Consider the following 17,993-nt stretch of genomic DNA (forward strand, 5'->3'; position numbering starts at 1 on the left):
GAAAAGAGTATATCGAGCTTCTGAGGAAGTGGCTAAGGGCCCGCGAAACGTGTCAAGCCGAGCAGTGTATATTGTGGGGTTATCGGTTATTTTCTATGTAACCTGTGCCTTTTTCCTTTAAGTCATAGACCAGTGATCCCCAATATGGTGCTCACCAGCCCTTTGGGACCTGGCTCCCAGTGGCCTCAAAGTAGGAGTCCATTTTTAAATTTCTGGCTTGGAGGCAAATTGGAAGCACAGAGACACAGTTTTACTCCAGAGCTTTCTGCAGGCCAGCAGTCCACATGGGGCTACCAAATCATAGTCCTTATTTGACATCCCCAAAAAAATTTTCATGCTTGTTTGGCTCACCAACACTTTATACATCTATGTGTTACATCTAAGTCTGTGGCTCATGAGTAAAAAAGGATGGGGATCCCCATCTCCCTAGACTAGCCGTGCTCCTGAACCAAAGGCTCCTGAAAGGGTGAGGGCCCCAAGCATTGGATGAAGGTTAAGGGAAACTTGAAAGCAAACTAAGATAGAAATGAGAGGGAAATGATCTGTCATATCAATAATATGTGCCTAGCTCAAATGCTGGACCACAGGGGAAGGGTGGTTTGCTAAGCGTTGTTTTGAGTGCAAATACCAAAAGAAAAATGCCATTTATGACTCTGTTCTTTAAAGCGTCGGCTAATAATCACAGTAATATCAGATAACATGATATGTTTATTTTAAGTTAAATTTATAATGTTTTACATTGTCCCCCACTGCCATGTGTAATAAGTGCACCATAGATAAATGCAGTTTCTAAGTGAAGGTATCTTCATTTTTCTGTCTAGTAAGGCTAGGGTCATGTAACTGTCTTTATATGTCACTAGTTACCCTTGACAGAGTCTTCTTACCAGTGAAAAAACCAAATAGACTGAAGAAAGAGCGACCAGGGACTACTGATGTTATCTGCACAGACATACAACCTTAATACAAAATTACAAAACTACAAATAAATGGTGTAATTTTTAATTTATTTCTGTTTGTTGGAGCATAATGTCTGGGTTTCAATGGTAAAACAGACAAAAAAAACAACAGGTTATAGGACATGCAAATAACAGCCCATTAACAAAACAAAAATTAACTATTTGATTGGTAAACGCAGAAAACTATAACAACAACCTTTAATAGCATGATAACGGATGTTTAAAACCAGTTCTCGGCTTAGCCACAATTTACACCTGTGCTACGGGGTTAGAGGGCAGAGTACAAGGCAATGGATTTGGTATTGCCATTGAAACATCAAGCCATTCTCTGAACTAAACACTTTGCGCAGTAAACCGGAAGTTTAAATTTAAAGAATGTCTGGTTCATTTATGTAATTGTAAGCAATGCAATCAAAGTTTTGGTGAAACTTCACAATAAGCTTGGGTCTGCATTGAGCTTGTGTTGTGCTGTCAGCTACCCACACAGGGGCTACAAAGTATCGAGTGCATCAGTTACCCTGCCGTGACAGTGCCTAGTGATTTCATTTGCCATTTAGCATGATTACTGGAGAGCAGCGGTGCTTGCAGAAAAGGATGATGTTGTATTCCTCACCAAGTGCTGTCTATTGAAAGCATAGACAGGTCAACAAAGCAGCTGTATTGTCTTTCTAACCAATGGCGTAACTGCTTAAAGGCAAAGAACAGCTGTGCAATATAGCCACATTTTGTTTTCTCAGTCTGCTTTTTATCTTTGTAACAGGGATGTTTGTATCCCTCTTCTGTGGTAAAGACAGACATGTCAGTGTTCAGCAGCCATAACAAATCTCCAGACATTTTGTCCCAACTTCTTTTTCTGGAAAAAAAAAAAAGCTGTGGCTCCTAAATGCTGCCAAGCCCCCTTCTGACAATGTTCTAAACTTGCAGAAATTAAGCTGTAACATTCAGAAATATATATTACTATATAATTTCCATGCTCTGATGAAATATATAGGAAAACATGATATAGGATAGAAAATTAGGGTAGCAATTTTGCTTTACACACCTCTTCCTTAACATAGGAGTGTAGTGGGTACCAAAGCAGGATGCAAGGAATGCACAGCAGAGATGCTTCCCCGGCTCACTATAAAGCAGCAGTTATAGGTTCCAACAATTTTTTCTAATGTGTGCATGGAGGCATTTACTTATATATCTGAATATTACACTTAGATATTTTACATTCAGCTGGCATTTTCCTGTTTTTGGTGGCTTTAGACCACCATCCCCAGACAAGCTCTTTACAAAGGTTAAATAAAAATTGGTTACCAACGAAGGAATAGCTCTCCAAACTAACCTAGATTTGCAAAAACAAACAAGTTATATATCTACAAAAAAAAAAAAAAAAGATGGAAAGATCAATGAAGAAATTCCCAATCATGAAATAAGAACTCAGATATAATTACATACATTTATATAATTTAGCAAGTACCACTGCTTCCCCAACATACTCATGGCCACCTATGTCCATTTATATCATTGCTGATAAAACCTAAATAATTACAAAACTATGCAATGGCCAACAGTCCTCCTTTACTAAATTATTTTATAGTTACTATGTAACTTTGTCAGGTTTTGGTTTGTGCAAACAAATTCGACAAAAGGCGATCCCTCTGTGTGTAGAGCCGAAGAACACAGAATTTTTTTAATTTACTTAATTTTTAGTGCATGTCATATTTTCCATAATGCAGGGATGGGGCAATGGTGCCTTTCACATTTGTGGTTGTAATGCCTGTAGATTTGGAAGAGGAGGGTGAAAGCCTCCACGGAATTTTACAAATGCACATTTTTTTGGTAACAAAAAAAAAAACCCATTAACTAAAAGGAAAACAACATTTCATATATGGCTTTATAGGTAACCACAAAAGTTATGCCCCACAAATTTCTGTACATATACAACAGATATAAAACTGACTTACTTATCCTTTAAAAAGTTTTTTAGGGATGACAGACAAGAAAAAAAAAGCATAAAAATACATTTAAAAAAAAAAAAAGTCTACATTAAAAAGGCACATTTATTAAAAACACAGTAATAAGGCAGAATGACCAGTTATTTATAATTTTTAAGCACCCCTATTGCTGTCAGTATATTCCCCTCTGGCAGCCATGAATTTAGAATTAATGAAGGCTATGTATCAAACGTTTCCATTAATACAGAAGTTTGTATTAACATCTACAATGCTGTATCTAGCTGTATGACAAAGGTATGTAATACACAGTATTAAAATGCTGCACCATAGTTTCATTCAAATGCAGGTTGATTATAATATGGCACTATGAACCATATTCACATAAGGCAACGTGCATGTCTCTCTCAGCAACAGACCATGATATTAATGCAGTCTTATGTATAAAATGGCAACACGGTGTGGATTATACATGTATACAATTCTATAGTCACACCTATTTTATTTTATTTATAGATTACTATACTACTTGCTTTTCCTTCATAGCTTAAATAAATATTAACATATCTAAACATTGCAAAATAAGTGTGTGTGGTCCATTTGTCCATTATGCCTAAAGGGTCCACCATTAGCCTTTGTAGTGTAATTCCACCATTCCAGCTCTGACAAGACCCTCTAGAACTGCCAGTAAAGTTATGAAAACAAAGTTTAGAATGCACAATTTGCTTATTTCTTTTAATAAGTGGATTTTGTGTTGCATTGTGTCTCCCACTATGTCCCAAAAAAATACACCAACACAATTACCCAAGGTTTGTTTGTTTGTCAACCTTTCTGTTGGATGTCAGTGGTCTAATTTGCCACTGTGTTTAACTGAATTTCTAAAAAAGACCATACAATGTAGTAGTTTAAAAACACAAACTAGAATGAAGATTTTCAAGCTTCAGCTTTTGCAAATACTGTGTATTGTATTAGTTGGCCTTGTGTTCACTGAAATATGCAATTAAAACTCAATTGCAGGGACAAAAAAAAAACAAAAAACAAAGGAGCTACCCCTATAACCACAATACTGGCCTGCCAGCTGAGCTTAATCCTCTGAGTTCCAAGGAGAACTCTGCCGCCACTACAAACCATTCTTGCATAAAAAGATAAAGCTAGAGTTACATGTCCAAACCTCTAGAGAGCTGAAGAACCAAACATTTTTTAGATCAAGAAAGGAGAAAACATAGAAGCATAAACATAATTTAAGCATTTAGAAAGGTTAGTGGTAAAAAGGCAGGATAGTCGGTCTAAAATGGATTGGTGGCATCATGACATCCAGAGTCAAAATCTCTGTTAAACCAACTCTATAGGTCCTATAAAAAAATCCATGGTTGGACAAAAAGAAAAAGGATAAAATCTGCAGAAATAGCTTGTCTTGTTGCATTATGGAGACCAGATTCATGTCTATCAAATGTAATGACTCTCAAAGCTAAAAAGGAAATTCCTCAGAACAGAGGTAGTTACTACGGATCAGCTAATTCCCCACTCTCTCAAATCTCGGCTAAAGCTATTTATTTACAACCTCCTACCCATTCAAAAGCCATTTTTTTCTATTTTTTCCACCTAGAAAAAAAAAATAAATCTATAAAATGTTCCATCTATTCACGTTTTTAATAAATAAATCCCCCAAAAAGTAAAGGTTTAGAACTTCTATATGCTGACTCTAAGGGTGGAGATGATGTGTAAAAAATCACAATGTTCATTGTAATAAAAGTCTAAACTGGCAAAAAAACATTGCTTGATATGAGTAGTTTAAAGTACAATGCTTTTATGGAAAGAAATATGAATAAATACATGTTACTAAATTACGAGGAAGATGCTAGGCTACAAGGCCTTATATAATTGAAATGTACCTTTCAGCAACAGTACCTTTAAATAAAAAACAAGAAGTGTATCCCAAGCCTGTAACTGGTATTCTGAGCCATAATACAAATAGAAAAGACAGTGGCAGATATGGCCTTTATGTGTGGCTTATATAACCAAATACATGGTTGTATTTCAGTACTTAATTTGGGATAGTAGTTGCCTTATTTACCTGGATAGTACCTTTAGGCAACAAACTGAATTAATTAGGTGTAAAAATAATTGTGTTGCCTGCCTTTGCACAACGGCTGTGCACTGACAGTATTTCAGATTAATGAAGCACTGAAACCGGAGAGGTGAACATTACAAGAAAAGATCCAAAGTCTTCCCTTGCAAACAGTGCACAATATGCTACACAGAGCACACGGTGGCACATCCTAATATCAGAACAACCAGATATATCCATTCTGGAACAACCTTGCAAACTAAGAAATAACTAGTGATGTTGGATCAAGCCAATTATAAAATGTAATTTGACCATTAACATTTTTTAATCTCTCACAACTATATAAAAGGCAGAGTTAACCTGTTCCAGTGGTCCTGAGAAACCAACATTTGGTCAAGTGTACCAAAGAGCATCTGAACACTTAGTACTATTAGATAAAGGCCATGTCTTGTTCTCTTCTTTTTCTCCCAATACAGAAAGCAGTAATAATGACGCCTAAGTGGAGATTTTACTAAAAGAAGCATTTTTCCCCCCTCTGGCTGCACGGTCAGTTTTCCAAAAAGATAAAATGATAAATAAAAACAGCTTCTGTACACATATCACATAAAAAAGCATACATGTTACATATGAATGTGTGACCCTGGGATTAATTTTATGGAAATGTGATTTAAAAAAACAAAAAACAAAAAAAAACCAAAAAAAAAAACACTAAGGCAGAGCTACCTACAAATCTTTATGTACATGTCTGTTTGCCACATTAACCTGAAGCCAAAGTGGACTGATGGTAAATCCTTTTATCCCTCATGACAGTCACTGAGGGTGAATGGTCGATCCAAATCTTGAATGAGTGGCAATATGGTAAAAATTATACACCTTTCTCCAGTACCAAAGTCAAGTCATTTGATGTTATAAAAGAAAAGGTGCATTTCCATATTGAAAGAAAAAATTGTCTTTTTGCTAATGTTTAACAATATCTTCCATTATCTCCATTGCCTCACCAAGAATAAAATGCTTGGAATAAGGACTGATAGAGAAGCACTTTTGGTAGCGGCTGCAGAAGGCGTTTTCTCATTAAAATTAATGATTTTGATCTTCGGCTCAATAACCTTTGTTGTGCCAGAATCAACCCCAGGACATTTTGGGGGCTCGCAGCCACTGCCACTTCCTTCGCCACTGCTCTCGTCAACTGCAAAACACAAGCACATTAATGGTTAAGACTTTATTTCTATATTGTTCTCATGGCTCTGTTGGATGAACATGTTAAGAAACTGAATTGACTGCAATACTGCAAATACCTAGATGCCACTAAAAGTTACTTAATGAAAACCAATGGGCATAATACTTACCTATGTCAATAAAGTTCACATCATTCCCATTATAGGCATTCTTCATTTTATTTGTCATGATGCGCAGTGCCATGATCTGCTGACGGATGACCATATCTGGTTTTGTAATGTCAACCTGTACATCAGGGTTGTTTGCCTGGCTGGCCAAACCATTGCCAATGACCGAATACAAGTACCTGCAAGACATGGTGCAAACAGCATAAGACAGAGACCATAGTATGCTTCATGCACATGTTGTAAAACTAACAGTTAGCCCCCTAAATAATAATGTAGTACTGGCAAAAAATATGACACAAACCTGCTTTTTTCACTTCCATTCCAACAATCATCCTCACTGGCTCCTGATGTCCAGTTGTTCTTGCAGATGCTGCCCGGCAAGGACGACCAGAACTTTTTGGCGGTTTTCAGCTTTTCTTTAACATCTGCCACCTAAAGAAGAAGAGTAACAAACTAACCTAGTTTCTTTATGTGCATTATGTACTTAGACAGTTACTCATTGCAAGAAAAAGTATATATGACTGCATAAGCATCTGAAAAAGTAACTGTTAAAGGAGTTTATCCTTTAATGTGAGTTTATCGCTGGCAATATTTGTTAAGATTCCAACTTGCAGAACTCTAAGGCTGGTGAGTGCTTTAAAAACAAATAGAAAGACAGAAAACACAAAAATGCTAAGTGCCGTTCGGACAGCATACCCCTTTGTACTTGTTTCCAGTGTCAAACTGGTTTCCCTTTACTATGGGTATATCATTGTAAACAGAGACCATATGGGGACTTGTTGCATCAAAGAACTAAATTAAAGATTGACATAGTACTGACTGTATATTCAGAGTGAAGGTCAGCTGTGTGGATTTACTGAGCTGTACCTAGGGCTACAGAAATTCATGAACGTAAAGTACTGACATCATTGAAATGTTTAGCATTACCTTAAAAAATGAACTCTCATCCAAACTCAAATAATGCTCACCAAATGGGTGAGAAAATACTGTAAGTGTTACCATGAATACATTACAACAGCTTAAATGATATCTTACCAGTCTGTCCAAACTGGTGCCAGCAGCAGTGGTTGGTCGCTCCTCAGGACCATACGACCTAAAGCGACTGTTGAAGTTGCTGTCAGAAACAGAGCGAGCCTGTCTTCCCTGTGAAAGAGGTTTGGGCTGCCCACATCCCTGGAAAACCTTCACAAGGAACAAAGATATAATATGCAATGATTTCTAATCTGAATAGTGTTCTGGACAAAGCTCATTAAAAAATCAATAATTGTAATACTAAATATGTTAAATCCTCTCACAGTTTGGCTTGTTCTCTTTTGTTCTAGTACAGGTATCGGACCCCTTATCCGGAAACCCGTTATCAAGAAAGCTCCGAATTACGGAAAGCCTGTCTCCCATAGACTCCATTTTAATCAAATAATTCAGAATTTTTAAACTGATTCCCTTTTTCTCTGAAGTAATAAAACAGTACCTTGTACTTGATCCCAACTAAAGCATAAATAATCCTTATTGGATGCAAAACAATCCTATTGGGTTTAATTAATGTTTTATTGATTTTTTAGTAGACTTAAGGTATGGAGATCCAAATTACGGAAAGACCCCTTATCCGGAATACCCTTGGTCCCGAGCATTCTGGATAATGGGTCCTATACCTGTACTGTCAAAATTGAGAAAAAGAATTTTCTCTGACAAATCTTTGCCCTGATGGAGGCACATGGAGCAGATTTCATCACCGAAATGCACATTTGAGCGTTTTTGCGATAGCATCTGCTCTGGGGACCTGCACCCAGGCCGACAGAATAGCTCACTGAAACCGCGGCATTTTTTTTTTTCTTCTCTAGGATTACTTCCATTAATACCCAATTAGTACTCCCTACAACCAGTTTTTTTCAGTGATAAAAACTGTGCCTTTTTCACATCATGTGCATCTCTGCCCTGCCGTAGCTAGATAATTGCATGTTAATGTAGAAAATGCAATGGTATATTTTCTAGACACAAACCTTTTGAGAAACTTGCATGCTGTTTTCCTGCATGTTCATGATGGCATCGGAGATCTTCACATCAATGGGATCCATGACAGTTTCAATGTTAAATGGCCCTTCCAGTCTCTCAGCTACCAATAGCATGGCATCTAAACAAAGCGATGCAATATGTCATACAGGGGGTATAGTAATACAGGTTTGTACCGAGAATGCAGTCATATAAAAAGACTCTATTTACTTTCACAAATATGTTATGCAAAATGTTCTGTTTCTTGACAGAATAGCGGATGTTGGTGTTGTTTTACCCTGGTGGTCAATTTATTTAGCACACTTTGCAGAAAAGATGCAATTGTTGGTTTGCTATATAAAAAGAAAAAGAATATCACCATAAGTGGTTTATATATTATATCTGGATATGTAGAAGGAACTTTGCTGTTTTAAGTAGTGATACAATACATAGTAAATCAGTTTGGGCAGAATTTTGTACATTAACCTAAGACAAACAACTAACTAATGGCTGCTACTGCTAATGTCCATTTTAAATGCTCAATTGTTTTTTCAAAAGAGTTGGGAAAAAAACCCAAGATCTGGTAACCTACATAAGAACAGAGCACAAAAAATAATTAGGTTAGCTCAATATAAGTACATTTTCTTTTTACATTGTTTTATCAGCTCATCCATGTTATACTGGGAATAGTGCCATCTAAAGAATAATCAACAGCAAATCATTAGAATAGCTACCCTCTTAGCAAGTCTAACTGTTTTATGAATTTATAGAAACATCAATATGCATGTACATAAATGTAAAACGCAAAAAAAAAAAAAAAAGGCAACAAGTTTAAAGATTACAGAGAGAAATTGAACTCTTAGACAAAAAGCTGCTTTCCCAGCATGTCACCAAGTCTCAATAGAAATAACAAAGGCTTTCAACTGAGGAATTCAACTGATCTGACCTGGAGACAGGAATCTGACTAAATGCATATTTTGTTGAAGGCAAGAAAATGTAATAAAACAAAAGGGTTGGACTTTTGTGATGGCCTTCAATAAAACCTTGCTTCAAATCCTTGAGCAAAGGCTGATGGCATGAATATACCATTGTGATATGGCAGAGAAAAATCCTTTTGATGTGTTAGCAAACGGAGACTGGCAAATAGACGCTCACAAGCCAAACGTGCTGGCTGATGTCAAACAGTTTTATAGTTAATATTAGGGGAAGGGGGGGGGGATATAAAATGATGCATTTTCTGTTTTGCAAGAAAGTACCCTGTATCTGCAAGTGAGACATGGAAAGTAAAATACAGCCAGTCTGTGGCAGGGAAATAATTTTGTATTCTTTCAGTGACCAGGAAAGAACTCAGATCAGTAATGTGTCTGTAAAGGCTTGAAAGGAGGCACAAACCCCAATTCTTCTGGCTGTTTGGTGTCTTTGTAAACTCTGAGTTACTCAGGCCATACATAAGACCATGGGAATCCTGTACGAATCGGAGCCTTTTGTTAGCCTGGGTGCCATGGAGTTGTATGTTTCACAGCCTAAGAATGTGCTTTCTGCATTTGATTGCCGATACAGAAAACGTATTCGGCCTCCAGCCGAGTTCTCAAATGGAGCTAAAAAGGATAAAAAGTGTAATAATTGGCCTGCAAGAATATATTCAACTGTAGCAGTTAGGCACTGACAGAGTGCACACAGAAAAGAGCTCATTAAAATAACATGTGCAAGCACTATACAGTTTTTTATTTGGAGGTACATCCGGGATGGATCACATCTCCTGCAACTCTCAGGCCAGTGTCCCTGGTATTTTGTCAGGCAAGAAAATTTAAAAAAAAAAAAAAAAAAAAAGGTATATAAGTACATATATCTATCTTAATCTAGGCACCCCAACAATTAAAAAAATCAGCCACCTGATATATATGATAGATATTAAAAAATCAGCCAATTGATTGTATGTATGTATGTGTATATATATATATATATATATATATATATATATATATATATATATATATATATATATATATACATACACACACACACACACACACACACACACATCTATCTATCTATCTATCTATCTATCTATAGATAGATAGATAGAGAGAGATAGATATATATCTATCTCTATCTATATATCTATCTATCTCTCATCTTAACTTGGTTTAAATTATGCTTTTGACGTAACTTGTTTGGTAAATACGACATTAAGGTTTTTAAGAGGTTTAAAGTAATTTAATCCAGGTTTCATTATTTTTAACTACTTTGAAATATACAGGTATGGGACCTCTTATCCAGAATGCTCGGGACCTGGGGGTTTCCGGATAAGGGATCTTATTTGTTCCCTGCTGCCTATGACTAAATGCTAGTGATAAGCACATTTTTTTTGTCAGCATGGATCTGCTGTGAAATTCTGCATTATGCAATTTTTGGAATGCAGATTCATTTTCATATAATTTTCATATTTGCAAGGTTCATCAGCTGTTTCTCATTTCCTGCAAATGCATTGGAACCACAGTTCCATAAATTGCTCATTGGGAAGGTGGGGCTGAAGTCACAAGTATGTGTCCATATTATTAAGGGACAGCTTTTTGAATTGAGTTGTTCCCCTTTCAAAATAGGCAGCTTACAGCGAACATGACTGCCATGTAAAAATATAGACAATGTCAATAAGATAAATCCAGTCTTGTTCACTTACAGCAGTGATCCCCAACCAGTGGCTCGGGGGCAACATGTTGCTGGCCAACCCCTTGGAGGTTGCTCCCAGTGCCCCCAAACCAGGTAGTTATTTTTTAATTCCTGACTTGGTGGCAAGTTTTGGTTGAATAAAAACAAGATTTATCACCAAATAAAGCCTCCTGTAAGCTGATAGCGTGCATAGAGGTTACCAATCTTAGCCCTTATTTGGCACCTCCATGACCTTTATGATGCTCGTGTTGCTCTCCAAGTCTTTTTACATATGACTGTGGCTCACAGTAAGGTTGGGGAGCCCTGACATACAGCTGCACCAGAAAAGTTTTACAGTAAAAAAAAAAAACATTTTTTTGCATTCTGTGGCTACCAAGCTGTATCCCCATCTTCACTGTAAAACAAATTCAACAAATGAAATTGTTTTTCTTAGGATATCAGCATTTAGTAACACTGCAAGAACCAGGGGGAAAAAAACAGACAGACAGAAACAAGAGCTAACTAAAAGCGGCTAAAGCAAGCTTGAAACTTAAAATTAAAGCTCTTGGTAAAATTCATGGCATGTTTGAAAGGATTAGCATTGGTCATTGTCTTGGAGAATGAAAACTCAATGCAGATTAAATGGCAATGTCCTTTAGAAAGGGAATATAACACCACACACAGCTTGCACACTCACTCGCCTGGTAAGAGCATACAAATGCCTTACTGTATGTGACAGAATAAAACACAGACAATTGCTTTATTATATCATTATGATTCCCTAGAAAGATGTGAATTTTAATGTGTACCATCCTGCTCAGGGGGTATCACTGCTGCCTTACAATGCTAGGGTACAAAGTTTTATTCTGCCTATTCGTTTATATGTTCTGCCTGTGTCTGTGCAGGTTTCTTCAGGCTAATCTGGTTTCCTCCCATGATCCATAGGGGACTAGACCTGCAGCAAACTTTGCACTTTTTATTACAGTAATCTTATTTAGCTATAAAAACATACAGTTATACATCTTGGTAATTATGTAATCATTTTTAACACAAGCTTCAATAGCATTCTGATATTTGTTGTCAGATTATGGGTTCATACTTTGATCATACATTTTTAAAATCCAAACCACCAGTTTATGTAAGCATTATCATATATTTTACTCTAATGGATATAGCACATAAGTCCCCATATGTAATAAAAGACACTAAGTTTGCCCAAAAGCAGTAATATGTTTGCTTTTAAACAGATGACCAGTAAATGCTGCCTGCTGATTGGTTGCTATGGGTTACTGCTCCTGGACTGACTAAGGGGTATATTTATCATGCTCTGTAAAACGTTGAGTGAAGCATTACCGGTGATGTTGCCCAAGGCAACCAATCAGCAATTACATTTCAACAGTTAGAAAACCAAAGCAAAGCATCTGATTGGCTGCTATGGGCAACATCACCGGTAATGTTTTACTCAACTTTTTACACAGCATGATAAATATACCCCTTAGTGTCTTTTGTTACATAACCCCCAAAGGTGTTTTGATTCACACTATTTGCAGCCCTAAATAAGTCACAGGCAACTCAAAGGGTTATTGATCCATGCTTTAACTTGTAGAAGCTGTCACCGATCAGAAAATATTTAGAATTCCTATCATAAAACCTTCAGTAATTTGGCAGAAAGAATCAGAAAATTGACTTAAAAAAATCTACCAGTAACTGAAACTACAACATTACTTCATCCAGTAATACACATTGTTATCTGGAAACTGCAGGGCATTATTTCTATCAGTGCACCTGAAGGGCCGTGTATTGGGTGCCAGCTTTAGACGGGGCAAACTTTGGATGCCTATATAGCAACTTTTTTTTTTTTTTTTTTTTTAAATGTACAAAGTGCAGACAGCAGAAAGCAGATTTTCTGCTTTGTGTGCCCCTAAACCCAAAGGTTTATTACCAGCTATGGCAGGTGTATGACTACTCTCAAGATAATTATGCTCTCCATTACCCAATATTAGAAGAGACTTGCAAGTCTATGGGAAGCTGTGGTTCTACATTGTAAGAACCAGTGAGGCTCTTTTAATTTTCCCACCTAAGTAGCTTAGTCAGCATATGTAACATAACAGCAACTAATTTTAATAACACAAAACATTTTGAATTATCTATCCAACATACTTGTTCTGAAAGGCAAGGCTAAAATAAGTCAGTGGAACCTTAACTTATATATAACTTACCTATAAAGTTGTTCCATTCAGTATCCAGGTCTCCAGGATTAGCCAAACAGCCTCTCATAACATTCAGGCAGTAATTGTTACAAGGCTTTACTGTAACAAGTCCACTGCAGTACGGGCAATAGGTCATTTTCAGCATAGCTTTCACACACTGTGGTGTTGGGTTTACCTGAAGGGGTAAAGAAAAAAGCCATAAAGCAACTAGCAGAGGCACCAATTCTGTTTCAGATTACCAGTGGTATTCATGAGAAACAGTAATTTGAAAATCTGTTCTTAAAAAAAACCAGGTAATGCTGTGTTTAAATTGCACTGCTCTATCACTACTAAATTATGATATTAGTAAAATAAGACTGTTTGTTGCCTACACATCCTGACAGACAATTCTGTGTTCCCACACTGGGAAGTGCCTGCCGCCAGGGTTGGTGTTAAAGACTTTACTGCCCAAAATGTGATTAACCATTATGCCATGCCCCGATTCTCATGAAACCTCGCCCCACATCTTTTAGGGTTTACAATTTAAACAATTCTGCCTAGTTAGGGCCATAGCAAAGTATGCTGTTGACTAGTACCATGATCCTCTTCCGCAGGCTCTGTCGCTATACGCCAATATTTCCAAACAAGGCACCTCAGTGTTAGGGATCTCTGAATTAAAGAACATGTACTATTTTATTTGCTGGTAGCCAAAATCAGCATCTCTTGGGAAGGCTTAAATCATATTAGTAAAAAAAAAAAATGGATTCTGAGCAGTGATCAGTTGTACTTGCTACAATCAGTTAAAACTTGCTATAATAAATGTGGTTGTAACAAGTCTGATTCTGGGGCAGTCATTCAGCTTTGTGCCTCTCGTACTCTGCGCTACAGTACACAATATGGTACGGAAGTGGTAACATAGTATGTGAAAGGTAAATTGCTTCCGGGAAAATGTTTTTAAATACACATTGTCCTGCTAATAAGTAGAGAAGTTTACAGAGACAATTACAAATGCTACAAGTTCCAAGCAGCAGCCACAGCATGTATTTAGTGACCTTACATTTCCTTTCCTTGTAATCGCCAATGTGACCTTTATATTCTTCCTGAGTAGAAACAGCAAAGTTAACAATTCACTAACAATGCAAACACAAGAAAAGGTAATAAAAACACTTGTAGGATTATAGCCAAGAGTACAAAAAGGCTTCCACTGTTGGCAAATCGGCTTATCTATTGCGACATGTTTATACACACAAAATGTGTCCTTCTCCCTTATCATATTAAAAACTTGTTACAGATTGTAAAGAAACCACACCTGCTGCAGATATTAAGACTGTTCTTCATACACAAAAGGACTGATTGTTGTCTCCTGATGACTGTTTAAATATGTCACACCTTTTTCATAGCTGTCATTAAGGTCAAAGCTTGTTTAATATCAGCTTGAAGAGGTGCTCTTTCTTAAAACTGTATATAAAAACTGGTAAAAATGTGTCAATACTGGACTTATACCTTTTAAGAAAAAAAGAGTTCAGTATAACAACTTGGCAAGAATGCCTGCACAGAATTAGCTTTAATTTACTAAATGTTTGGATGAATAATCATGTACACAGTAATGGGTTAAGGCTACTTAGGTAGCAATTTAATACTTATCTTCCTTGGCCTACCTGCACAACTAAATGAGCGATACTAAAGTTAAGCTCCCCATACAGGCCCAGGAAGCCAATCTCAGGCAAATCACATTTCTTATTATTAGGGTACAGTCACAAGTGGCATACAGTCTGCTTCTCTCCATCTGGAGCAGGGAGACTAGCCTAAAGAAAGCATGAATTTTTGGGCCAATCTCCGCTCTGTGTAGTTGCACTAAGACCGATGCTGTGCCTGCCAGTTGAGCTTCACACAAAAGCCTTTAAGAATGGATCCCCTTCTCTGCACCTGCCTTCAAAACAGAGGTGGAGAGAAGCAGACTGTTTGCCACTTGTGACTGTCCCCTTAAGGTACTCTCACAAGGCATCAGCCTTTCCCTGTGCCTAAACCTGGAGCCACTGCCTCAAGCCTGCTTGCAATACTCAGGGTGACAATTGTCCAGAAAGGTAATTGTAAATCTTTTTTCCCATAACTTAGAAACAGAGATTAGACTAAAAATGTCTTAAAGGAGACACACACACAATATATTATGCAGGCAGAAGCTTACCCCATTTAGTGTGACCACCTGTGCATCAACAAATGGGGGGGGGTGGGGGGTAACTGTCAGGATGAAACAGTGCCTGTCATCTTCCATTCATTCAATGTATCCCATCTGACATACCACTAGTATATGCGTCTTTTGGCCCTATTAGCAATTCTGGACTGAAAGCTGCCCTTACAAGCAGTGTCACGTGGTTCCTTGGAAGCCAATGGGAAGTGGCGCTTCTTGCAAGATAAGTGTTAGACTGGCCCACCAGGATACCAGGAAAACTCCCAGTGGTCCCTCTTGCTTCTAACTATTTGGCAAAATGCATGGTCATTCCCTATTTCTGTATGGAAAAAAAGAGATGGAAGAATAGAGAAAAGAGACTTGGATAATAAAAAGGTTGATGGAGGAGGGGAGGAATCAAAGTTTAGAAAGTGCGCCTATGGCCCAAGGTTTTCTGGTGGGCCCCTGGCATCTCAGTCCAACACTGGACATGACACTAACCCCCACATGTAATAAAAGGCACTAAGTTTGTCCTGGCACAGTAACCCATAGCAACCAGAGATGTTTTTTTTTTTTTTTTTTTTTTTTTAAACAGGTGACCAGAAAATTCTACCCGCTGATTGGTTACTGCTACTACATAAACTAAGTGCATTTTATTACATAACCCCTTAAAGGAAAAAGAAAGGTAAAGTCACTTGGGGGTGCCAAAATGTTAGGCACCCCCAAGTGACTTTAACCGCCTACCTTTTACCCCGGGCTGGTGCCGCTGTCAGGAGAAAACAGCACCAGCCCAGGGTAGCTGTCGGCACTTCCTCCTTCCGGCTTCGCTGCGCGCGCATGCGCAGTAGAGTGAAAAGCCGAACTTAAACATTTAAGTCGGCTTTTTCGCTCTACTGTGCATGCCCGGCCACCGGCAGTTTAGGAAGCTGAAGGCGGAAGGAGGAAGTGCTGCGCTCCAGGTACCCCGGGCTGGTGCTATTTTCTCCGAACAGGGGCACCAGCCCGGGGTACAAGGTAAGCGGTTAAAGTCACTTGGGGGTGCTTAACATTTTGGCACCCCCAAGTGACTTTGCCTTTCCTTCTCCTTTAAGCTCTGTAACCTTAAATTTCAACTCAGCACTATAAAGACAATTTCAGCCCATCAGGAGGAATGGAAACACCCAAAACCAGCTGGGTGGAAACTACTGAAATACAAACAATTTTATATTAGGTGCAGACAATCTAAGAAACTTTGGAATAACTAATGTATGAAGGATAAAACAACCAACTCAACTATGAACAAAGTGGTGTTTAATTCCAGACATCATTTAACTTAACACTAGCAATTGCTTTGAAGCAAATCTCAGTCACAAAACAAAATATTAATCACTGTCAAATGTCAGATGATCACTAGGTTTAATTTTTCCTTCCATGAAAATATATGAGGTAACTCTCTGGGATCTTGGGATTAAAAGGAGAACTGAAGCCTAACTAAAGGAGTAGGGCAGAAATTTTGTACATTCTATTTTGGGCTTCTGTACCAGCCCAAGGCAACCACAGCCCTTTAGCAGGGAAGATCTGTGTCTCCAAAGATGACCCCGATAGCTCCCCATCTTCTTTTCTCATGATTCACTGTACATACTCTGTGCTGCTGTCACTTTTTCTAAGCTTAGGGACCAACTCACAATATATTGTATACATAAGATAAAAATGTCACAATATAAGGCTGATTAGAAATTCATATAGATAATTACTACACGGCCGTTTTAAAACCAGTGCAATTAGCATCAGAATTTAATAATCAACCCTGGAGCATCTGGCCAGCCTCATTTTCTGCTTGATAATATGCACCAACCCCCTAAGCTTAGCTTCTCTACAGCTGCTCAGAGTGGACTGAGCATATGAATGTTGCAGACACTTTCCAAGATGGGGAGCCCATGTGACAAGTTTGAAGGCCTGGAATGTTGCCGCTATTGAAATGCTTGAACTTTACGCTGGTGCAGTAAGTAAAAAGTTAAGCCCCATTGACTGAAGCTGGCATGGGTGAATTACATTGAGAAAACAGATGTATACAAATGATATTTACCTAAAGAAATGCATGTAAGAATCTTCTTTTTAAGGGAAAAAATCAGCACTGTACTAGTCATCAAAGCAGATAAGTACAGTGAAATAAGTATACATGTGTAAGAAATATATGACTACATAGAAGCATTAGAGTGTTCTTTTAGCTCAGACCAGACAAACTCCTAAGGGAAAATGGAGCTAATTTATTGTTACACAAAAAGTAAAACTAAACTATTGGGTGGGTTGCCAGACTTGCATCCCACGAGAGCAAAATAGTAGTCGAGGAGTAGTGTACCTACAATTCATATGGATATCAGTTTGTATAAACAATGGCCGACAGTTCATATAAGTGACTCGTGACAAGCATTCGCAGTTCTTTAGTTAGAAGGTTTATGAGCAAAGCAAGCTGTGGATGAAGAAACAGTTCTTATAGGTAATGGACTGGAGTATAGAATAAGCAGTATCAGTAGAATAAATGGTCTGTCTGTCTATCTATGTATCACACATACATTACACACAAAGCCTCAGACAGTATTTAACAGGTATTTCTAGAGGTGAGCATGGTAACTGCAACTATTTCTGTGAATATATAAAAATACATACATATACATACAGGAACTATTGAAGCTATAGTTCAGGGACATATCTGCAG

The 17,993-nt window shown here is 37.7% G+C and overlaps 1 protein-coding gene across 1 annotated transcript in view; it reads right to left on the bottom strand.

Annotated features, from left to right (window-relative positions):
- Window positions 1–985: 985 nt before the first annotated feature.
- gpc4 (glypican 4) overlaps window positions 986–17,993 on the bottom strand; it is a 67,764-nt gene continuing 50,756 nt past the window's right edge. Inside the window, exons 4-9 of the mRNA XM_002932588.5 lie at window positions 13,162–13,327; window positions 8,305–8,435; window positions 7,343–7,489; window positions 6,609–6,739; window positions 6,311–6,486; window positions 986–6,150 (exon numbers count right to left, since the gene is read on the bottom strand). Of these exons, the coding sequence (XP_002932634.1) occupies window positions 5,945–6,150; window positions 6,311–6,486; window positions 6,609–6,739; window positions 7,343–7,489; window positions 8,305–8,435; window positions 13,162–13,327 (957 nt within the window). The 3' untranslated portion in view covers window positions 986–5,944. The remainder of the gene's footprint in view (window positions 6,151–6,310; window positions 6,487–6,608; window positions 6,740–7,342; window positions 7,490–8,304; window positions 8,436–13,161; window positions 13,328–17,993) is intronic.

This window comes from Xenopus tropicalis, chromosome 8 (genome assembly GCF_000004195.4).
Source record: "Xenopus tropicalis strain Nigerian chromosome 8, UCB_Xtro_10.0, whole genome shotgun sequence".
NCBI classification, from domain to species: domain Eukaryota; kingdom Metazoa; phylum Chordata; class Amphibia; order Anura; family Pipidae; genus Xenopus; species Xenopus tropicalis.